Source organism: Theropithecus gelada, chromosome 1, assembly GCF_003255815.1.
Source record: "Theropithecus gelada isolate Dixy chromosome 1, Tgel_1.0, whole genome shotgun sequence".
Classification (NCBI taxonomy): domain Eukaryota; kingdom Metazoa; phylum Chordata; class Mammalia; order Primates; family Cercopithecidae; genus Theropithecus; species Theropithecus gelada.
In genome coordinates this window covers 192210174-192219673 of record NC_037668.1, presented here as the reverse complement: position 1 = coordinate 192219673, position 9500 = coordinate 192210174, and the positions used below count along the sequence as shown (strand labels likewise).

At 39.9% G+C, this 9500-nt stretch overlaps 1 protein-coding gene across 2 annotated transcripts in view; it reads left to right on the top strand.

Annotated features, from left to right (window-relative positions):
* The window catches only part of DARS2 (aspartyl-tRNA synthetase 2, mitochondrial), a 34523-nt gene that overhangs the window by 834 nt on the left and 24189 nt on the right, over positions 1 to 9500 (top strand). For both annotated transcript variants that reach the window (XM_025404099.1, XM_025404091.1), the window contains exons 2-7: positions 968 to 1067; positions 2871 to 2937; positions 5212 to 5313; positions 6092 to 6187; positions 6921 to 7044; positions 8307 to 8353. In XM_025404099.1, the coding sequence (XP_025259884.1) occupies positions 968 to 1067; positions 2871 to 2937; positions 5212 to 5313; positions 6092 to 6187; positions 6921 to 7044; positions 8307 to 8353 (536 nt within the window). The remainder of the gene's footprint in view (positions 1 to 967; positions 1068 to 2870; positions 2938 to 5211; positions 5314 to 6091; positions 6188 to 6920; positions 7045 to 8306; positions 8354 to 9500) is intronic.

Here is a 9500-nt window from a genome sequence, read left to right as displayed (position 1 = left end):
GTGAAAATAGCGAAGAGATCTGTCCTGTGAACAGTACTTCAACCTGTTATCTACGACCAGAGAGCTTTTATTCCATATTTTCCCCCATTCTTAACTGGATAGCCTTATGTGTAGAAGCAGATCATTCACTCTTTTCATTCATTATAAGGCAGATTTTTTCCCTGAGTTTTTAGAAAGACCACAAAAAGGTAACCACGTAATATATAGAATACTCTGCTTTTGGTTGATACCTTAAAAAATCCTTTTTCGGCCAGGCGCAGTGGCTCACGCCTGTAATCCCAGCACTTTGGGAGGCCGAGGCGGGCGGATCATGAGGTCAGGAGATCGAGACCATCCTGGCTAACACAGTGAAACCCGTCTCTACTAATAATACCAAAAAAAAAAAAAACCATTAGCCGGGCGTGGTGGCAGGCGCCTGTAGTCCCAGCTACTGGGGAGGCAGTGGCAGGAGAATGGCGTGAACCCGGGAGGCGGAGCTTGCAGTGAACTGAGATCTCGCCACTGCACTCCAGCCTGGGCGACAAAGCGAGACTCCGTCTCAAAAAAAAGGAAAAAATCATTTTTCACAGAATATAATAGTGTTTTCTAGTGTACAAGTGGCTGTTAAACAGTAGATTCATATTAAAACTAAATAGTTCGTGCACCATCCATTTCTACAGTTTCTAAAATCCTATTTCATTTGGGGAAGAAATGTGCAGTATTAAGAATTGGGTAATTAGGATTTTAGGTAAATGCAAATACTAGAAGATCAAAAAAATTTTGATTTCCTAACACAAGACAGAAATTTACGGTTATTCACTTGGCTTTTGACACATTTGCAGGTAAATTTACTAGTGAATGACCTGTTTCCCTGACATACCTTAGATGTATTTTGAGAATTTTTATTGTTAAGCAACCTGCAAGTGATGTATTTTTAATCTTGCCTTTTAAAGTTTCTTTTCTTTTTAAAAAAAAAAAAAAAAAACAGAATTCAGTAGCTTTGCTGTCCGGACCAACACATGTGGAGAGTTGCGTTCGTCTCACTTAGGCCAAGAAGTCACCTTGTGTGGATGGATTCAGTACCGAAGGTAAATTGAGGAAGACAGTCTAAGAATGCATGGTGGTGGTTTTCTCAGGGCAATTCTAAACCTTTACTAATTTACAACCAGTCCGAAGAATAAAACGTTTTGCAACTCCTGCAGGTTTAAGAATTTACTGAATTTTCAACTTTGTTTTGAAAGGCCCAAGTGTCATTCTCAGTAGGTACCAGTAACATCTGTTGAAGGATATAACAATGAAGCTTGATCCACCAAATGGACTGAAATGATACTGGGCTTACTAAGACTGAAGAGTTCCTATGACCAGTAATTAAAAATGGGCCAGCCTCCTATAAACCAGCTGTTAAATTCCAATAGCATGGGGGAGAAAGCTCGTTTTATTCCATTTAGGTAGAGAACAAGCCCAGAAACAGTGATTCTTTAAGATCAGAGCCCATTTTTTGTTGTTGTTCATCTCTCTATTCCAGAACATTCCTGAATAGTACATTAATTCACATGGAAGAGATCCAAAATACATAGGTTATATGACCTTCTTTTTTTTTTTTTTTTTGAGATGGAGTCTAGCTCTGTCGCCCAGGCTGGAGTGCAGTGGCCGGATCTCAGCTCACTGCAAGCTCCGCCTCCCGGGTTTACGCCATTCTCCTGCCTCAGCCTCCCGAGTAGCTGGGACTACAGGCGCCCGCCACCTCGCCCGGCTAGTTTTTTGTATTTTTTAGTAGAGACAGGGTTTCACCGTGTTAGCCAGGATGGTCTCGATCTCCTGACCTCGTGATCCGCCCGTCTCGGCCTCCCAAAGTGCTGGGATTACAGGCTTGAGCCACCGCGCCCGGCCAATGACCTTCTTAAAGAATATGTCCCAGCCTGGCGCCTAAGCCTGTAATCCCAGCACTTTGGGAGGCTGAGGCGGGCGGATCACGAGGTTAGGAGTTCGAGACCAGCCCGGCCAACATGATGAAACCCCATCTCTACTAAAAACACAAAAAAATTAGCCAGGCGGGGTGGCGCACGTCTGTAATCCTAGCTACTCAGGAGGCTGAGGCAGGAGAATTGCTTGAACCCAGGAAGCAGAGGTTGCAGTGAGCTGAGATCGTGCCACTGCACTCCAGCCTGGGCGACAGAACAAGACTCCGTCTCAGGTTGAAAAAAAAAAAAAAAAAAAAGGAGTTTGTCCCAAGTAGGTGGATAGTTTTCCCGTAAGTGTAGTGACTTTGTTTCCTGAACCCAAATCTGAAGAGGGTTTCTGTACCTGTTTCTGGTGCTGAGGACACTATGAGAAATAGAGGTTGGCATTTCTAGGACCTTTTGATGATTCATAGAGGTATTAAATTAGTAGTTGGAACTCTTCCAGAAAATTTTAGATTGTATCTTTTTTTAGAAAAAGACTTTATATTGCCGTATTTCAAAAATGATCCATCAGATGTTTCCATTATGCTAAAATATTATCTTTGGATTTTACTATGTGCAAAGTTTCCAAATTTAATAAAATTTTCTTATAAGGGCTTAAGCCAATAAAAATTTTTTTAATTGTTCATCTATAATAATTTTTCATTAATAAGCCATCTGTATAAGATTAATTTTCAGATAAGTAAACAATAAAAATTGAAACTGAAATAAAAAATATTTTTTCATCAATGAGCTACATAGATAACAACTGCATGAATGTAAAGAAAATACATAATTATCATAAAAAAGAAACATGAAAAATTGTAATTATCATAAAAAAGAAACATGAAAAATTGCATGGATTTTTGTTTTTTATTTTGTCTGCTTAAACTTTGGACTTAGAGATTTTATCTTAAAATGTTCCTTTTTCTTCCCCCTCCCATTAATCAGGCAAAACACATTCTTGGTCCTAAGAGATTTCCATGGGCTTGTTCAAGTTGTCATTCCCCAGGATGAGGTAATAGAAAATTTCCTGTTATTATCTAAAAGCCTCTTTGATGCTGTGGCTAGGGTAAGCTAAGTAGTTAGATGAATTTTTAAATTCAGAAGTTTATTGTTAATGAAAACTGAAAAATATCATAAGCAATGTTAAGACATGGCAAAAAGACCAGTGACCCAGTAGAATTATGAACCTAGGATATGAACAAAAACTTTAGAGGAAAAAAATATATAAATGGCTTGTAGACATAATGATATGCCCAGCCTCACTCATAGGTAGAGAAATGTGAATTAAAACTGCATGTAATTGTCATTTTTAACACATTAGATTGACAACACACTGTGTTTGGGAAAGCAGGTGCTCAATTCCTGGAGGGAATACAAATTGGCACTAGCTGAAGGGAGAGCAATTTGGCAATATCAAAACTATAAATGCATATATCCTTTGAGCCATTAATTTCACTTCTGGTAAATTATCTTATATCTAGACTTATACAGATACAAAATGGCATATGTACAAGGATATTCATTTCAGGATTCTTTTTAATAGAAAAAATTGGGAACCACCCAGATGTCCTCCAATAAGAGACTGGCTTAAAAAATAATGTATATTCTTACAATAAGATAGTCTGCTCAGCCATACAAAAAAGAATGAAGAAGTTCTATTCTAATAGCAAAAAAAAAAATCCAAGGAATACTGTTAAGTGAAGAACCGGTATTCTTGAGTATACAGAAGAGCAGCTATTAAACTCCAGCACTCTAGTGCTGTCTTCTGTATAAAAACCAGGGGAAGGAGGCAGAATATATACTCAGTTTGTGTGTGTGTGTGTGTGTGTGTGTGTGTGTGTGTGTGTGTATTTGCTTGTATATATGTTATGAAATGTCTCTGGAAGGATACCTAAGTATCTGGTAACACTGGGGGCTACTAGGGGAAGGAACTGAGGGCCTTGAAAACAAGGATGGGGGGAAACTTTTCACTGTATCTTTTTGTACCCTTTGAATTTGAAGCCATGTGAAGGTACTAACTGCTCAAAAAGTATTTAATTTAATTACCATTGAAATTAGATACAATATGACAGAGTGATATTATGAAAAAACAATTTTTTTAGTTAAAAAATTCAAGGCCAGGGGTGGTGGCTCACACCTGTAATCTCAGCGCTCTGGGAGGCCGAGGCCAGCAGATTGAGTATAGGAGTTGAGACCAGCCTGGGCAACAGAGTAAAACCTCATCTCTACTAAAAATACAAAAAATTGGCCCGGCGCGGTGGCTCATGCCTGTAATCCCAGCACTTTTGGGAGGCTGAGGCAGGTGTATGTCAAAGTCAGGAGTCCAAGACCAGCCTGACCAACATGGTGAAACCCTGTCTCTACTAAAAATACAAAAATTTAGCCAGGTGTGGTCGTGGACGCCTGTAACCCCAGCTACTCAGGAGGCTGAGGCAGGAGAATTACTTGAACCCAGGAGGCAGAGGTTGCAGTGGGCCAAGATTGCGCCACTCTACTCCAGCGTGGGCGACAAAGCAAGACTCCATCTCAAAAACAATAATAATAATACAAAAAATTAGCTGGGCATGGTGGCGTGTGCCTATAATCCCAGCTACTTGGGAGGCTGAATTGGGAGAATCTCCTGAGCCCAGGAGGTTGAGGCTGAAGTGAGCCAAAATCACACAACTGCACTCCAGCCTCAGCAACCAGAGTGATACCCTGTGTCCAAAAAAAAAAAAAAATTAAAATTAAAGAATTAGATAAAATAAGGAACTTCTATCACACTTACTGGGCAAAGTTGGTTTCTATTGTAATTTTTACTAATGCTTGTATGCCTAAGAAAAATATTAATTATTCAGCTCTTAAGTTTTGAAATAAATAAAGAGCAGTGAATTATCTTTTAGGGATCAACATCCAGAGATGAGTATAGCTAACCCTGGAGAACTCCTCTGACTTTGACTCATTATTGCTTTGGATTTCACTGTCCCTAAGACTAACCCTGGAGACAATTGCTTTTCAAGTATCTGGGACTTGTTTACACTAATAATAGTCACTCTTATCCTTATTTTCCTTTAAGGAAAGTTTTTTTAAAGCTCTTAACTAGTAGCTTTACTTGCTGTATTATATAGGGTCAAAATGGGGATGCAATTTTCACTAAATTTGGTAATAAAGTCATTAAGGAGCAGTCCCAGCCTGTATGGTAATTAAGCTGTGACTATTAACGTTTTTAAAACCATAGACTTACAATTACTGAAGATTCCTGTAAGTTCATTTGTTTCTCAGAACTCTTTTCCCCCTTGTTCTGTAGTCGGCAGCCTCTGTGAGGAAGATTTTATGTGAAGCCCCTGTGGAATCTGTGGTGCAAGTGTCTGGTACAGTCATTTCCCGTCCTGCAGGACAGGAGAATCCAGTAAGTAGTTTCAAAGATAACTGTGTAATTTTTGTTGTATGCATTTGCACTGTCTGTGTACACATTCTGGCAACACATGACTGGACGTTAGGCACTAAAGTTGAATAAATTCTACAAATGAACTGACAAATTTCAAAATCTTGACTATAAACACACACATCTATGTAAATATGCATGCTAAGTCTTGCTCTGTCGCCAGACTGGAGTACAGTGGCACAGTCTCGGCTCACTGCAACCTCTGCCTCCTGGGTTCAAGCGATTCTCCTGCCTCAACCTCCCCAGTAGCTGGGACTACAGGTGCGTGCCACCATGCCCAGCTAATTTTTGTATTTTTAGTAAAGAGAGGCTTTCACCATGTTGGCCAGGATGGTCTCCATCTCTTGACCTCATGATCTGCCCATCTCAGCCTCCCAAAGTGCCAGGATTACAGGCATGAGCCATCATGCCCCGCCCTTTTTTTCTTTGGAGACAGGGGTCTTGCAGTATTGCCCAGGCTGCTCTTGAACTCCTGGGCTTAAGTGATCCTCCTGTCTCAGCCTCCCAAGTATCAAACTGCAAGGATATGCCATGACATTTGTTGATGTCTGAACACATCAGCCAGATATGCATAAGAATGTCAAAATCATGCACAGACACGTATGCTTTATACTATACACTATACACTAGAAGGACTTTGCACATTTTCCATATGTAAATAAATGCATATGTTCTACAAATGTGTATTTTGTATATATCCTAATGAGTAATTTTTAAAACACTTCCTTTCTCACTTTCCAAGAAAATGCCAACAGGTGAGATTGAAATCAAAGTTAAAACAGCTGAACTTCTGAATGCCTGCAAGAAGCTGCCCTTTGAAATTAAGGACTTCATGAAGGTACCATCCTCTGTTATTAATAAAATAGAGTATCTAGAAAATGTTGATGACTAGACAAGTATTTTCAGAGTTTTTTTAAAGAAAACTTGAACTTCTACAAAATTAAACATTTTATTGTAGACACATCATGAAGTGTTCGCTTAGTTGTACAACCTTTTGACAAACTGTTCTGAAATAGTGACAGTTCAATAAACTGTTGCAGTCCCTAAATACCTAGACTGTTTTTTCCGACAGATTAAAATGTGATTCTCTCTTTAAAACTTGAGGTGTTATATTATTCAGGTTTTTTGTTGCTATTGTTTAACATTTGAAAGGAAATTATGTCTAGCTTAGAAATGGCCAAATGGGACAGGGGATCCTGTACCTATTAAGTGATAAAATGTGTGCTTAGAGCAACTCTTGACTTCCCAAGCATATAAATATAAGTAGGATTACTATAATTTAGAGTGTTCTTTGTCAAAGTTTAAGGGGTTGATGGAGCTACTTTTTAGTCAAGTAGGCAAATTCCAGTCAGTGAAGAGTGATATTAATAATAATGAATAGTAAAAAAATGTAAAATCTGCACTACTGACAAACTTAGAAGTTGTAGGAATTAACAGCATACAGTGGGCTACTTGATGATAGAAACTAAAGAGAGAGCTAAAGTTTTTGAAAATTCAAACTCTATTTCTAAAGATAATACCTTTCTAATATTGAAAAATATTTAAATATAAAAATCTTTCAATTTCTTTAGAAAACAGAGGGTCTTCGGTTGCAGTATCGCTACTTAGATTTGCGTAGTTTCCAAATGCAATATAACCTGCGACTGAGGTCCCAGATGGTCATGAAGATGCGGGAATATCTCTGTAATCTGCATGGTAAGAGAAATGCCTGGACGCTCTTTGGAGCTTTTTAGCATCTCTTCTATTTTATTCAGCAGTTTTGTTGTATATTTTCCTTAGCATCAGGTCAGATGTTGCCAGAAGTCTGGAATTCACTCAATGTGTTATATAGTTTTTGAAGAAAAGTTAACATTATTTTAAAGATGATAGTGGCTATTACATTGATTAATGTATGATAGTATTTCCCATCATTATCAAAGGCAGGACAGCCCTTTGGCTTTTTCTATAATATTTCTTTTCTTTTTTTCTTTTGAGACAGAGTTTTGCTCTGTCTAAAGGGCAGTGGCATGACCACAACTCACTGCAGCCTCAACCTTTTAGGCTCAAGTGATCCTCCCGCCACACCTTCCCAAGTAGCTAGGACCACAGACAAGCATCACCATACCCAGCCAATTTTTTTTTTTTTTTTTTTTTGAGACGGAGTCTTGGTCTGTCACCCAGGCTGGAGTGCAGTCGCATGGTCTCAGCTCACTGCAAGCTCCGCCTCCCAGGTTCACGCCATTCTCCTGCCTCAGCCTCCCAAGTAGCTGGGACTACAGGCACCTGCCACCATGCCTGGCTAATTTTTTATATTTTTAGTAGAGATGGGGTTTCACCGTGTTAGCCAGGAGGGTCTCCATCTCCTGTCCTCGTGATCCACCTCCCAAAGTGCTGGAATTACAGGTGTGAGCCACCGCACCCGGCCTCCAGCCAACTTTTAAAAATTTTTTGTAGAGACAGGATCTCATTATGTTGCCCAGGCTGGTCTCAAACTTCTGGGTTTAAGCAATCCTCCCACTAGCCATCCCAAAGTGCTGGGATTACAGGCATGAATCATGATACCCAGCCAGTTTTCTTAATTCTTTATCATGTGCATACATCATTTATTGGGAGCTCAAAATGTCATGTGAATTAAACTAGACATCTCATTCAGTCCTGGACTTTTTCTGCTACATTTGTATTATTTCTACACTAATAGAACATTTTAAAAATCAGAATAGTTCAGTAGACAAGAATCCATTAAATATTTAGAATTATTTTATGTGGACAGTATGCTTTATGAACAGAATAGTATTTATGAAAATCTTCAGCTTCCTTCTTAGATTTGTAGAAACCAGCACCAGTAGACTTGGTAGCTTATTTCAGCTAAAATTCTTAATTAAAGGGAAGCCTCAGATTTGTTGTACTATATTGTGGACATCATATATGACAAATTTCACATTCCTATCTGCTAAGTGATAATGTTTCTCTCTTTTTAGGGTTTGTGGATATAGAAACCCCTACATTGTTTAAGAGGACCCCAGGGGTATGTATATTCCTTCAATCAGTCTATTAAATATGTCCTATTAGTTATAAAGCTAGACCACTTTGCCTTTATATTCACTTGGTCCACTTTTATTTTATTTACTGCCTCAGGATGGTCATATTAACTAGGTTTTTCTGAAGAATTGAGAAAATTATTTGGGTATTTTGAGTCAGAATCATTTTATTCCACGTAAGTATTCTTTCCTTTGAATGTTTTTGTTTGTTTGTTTTTTGGTTTGTTTTGGGGTTTGTTTTTTTGTTTTTTTTTTTTTGAGACAGAGTCTCACTCCATCATCCAGGCTGGAGTGCAGTGGCATGATCTCAGCTCACTGCAACCTCTGCCTACTGGATTCAAGCGATTCTCATGGCTCAGCCTCCTGAGTAGCTGGGATTACAGGCAGGCACCACCATGCCCGGCTAACTTTTGTGTTTTTAGTAGAGACAGAGTTTCACCATGTTGGCCAGGCTGGTCTCGAACACCTGACCTGAAATGATCCACCCACCTCGGCCTCCCAAAGTGCTGGGTTTACAGGTGTGAGCCACCTTGCCCGGTCTTGTTTGAGGTTTAAAGATGTAAATCATTAACAAATTGTTTGTTTGTTTTAAGACAGAGTCTCGTTCTGTCAGCATTCTGTCAGGCCGGGCGCAGTGGCTCACGCCTGTAATCCCAGCACTTTGGGAGGCTGAGGCGGGAGGATCACGAGGTCAGGAGATCGAGACCACCTTGGCTAACACGGTGAAACCCCATCTCTACTAAAAAATACAAAAAATTAGCCGGGTGTGGTGGCGGGCGCCTGTAGTCCCAGCTACTCTGGAGGCTAAGGCAGGAGAATGGCGTGAACCCAGGAGGCGGAGCTTGCAGTGAGCCGAGACTGTGCCTCTGCACTCCAGTCTGGGTGACAGAGCGAGACTCCATCCCCCCTCCCCAAAAAAAAAAAAAAAAAAGCATTCTGTCACTTGAATCTGCCTACTAGATTCAAGCGATTCTCCTGCCTCAGCCTCCAAGGAGCTGGGACTACAGGTGTGTGCCACCATGCCCTGTTAATTTTTGTATTTTTTCTTTTTTTTTTTTTTTAGACAGAGTCTCGCTCTGTTGCCCAGGCTGGAGCGCAGTGGCGTGATCTCAGCTCACTGCAAGCTGTGCCTCC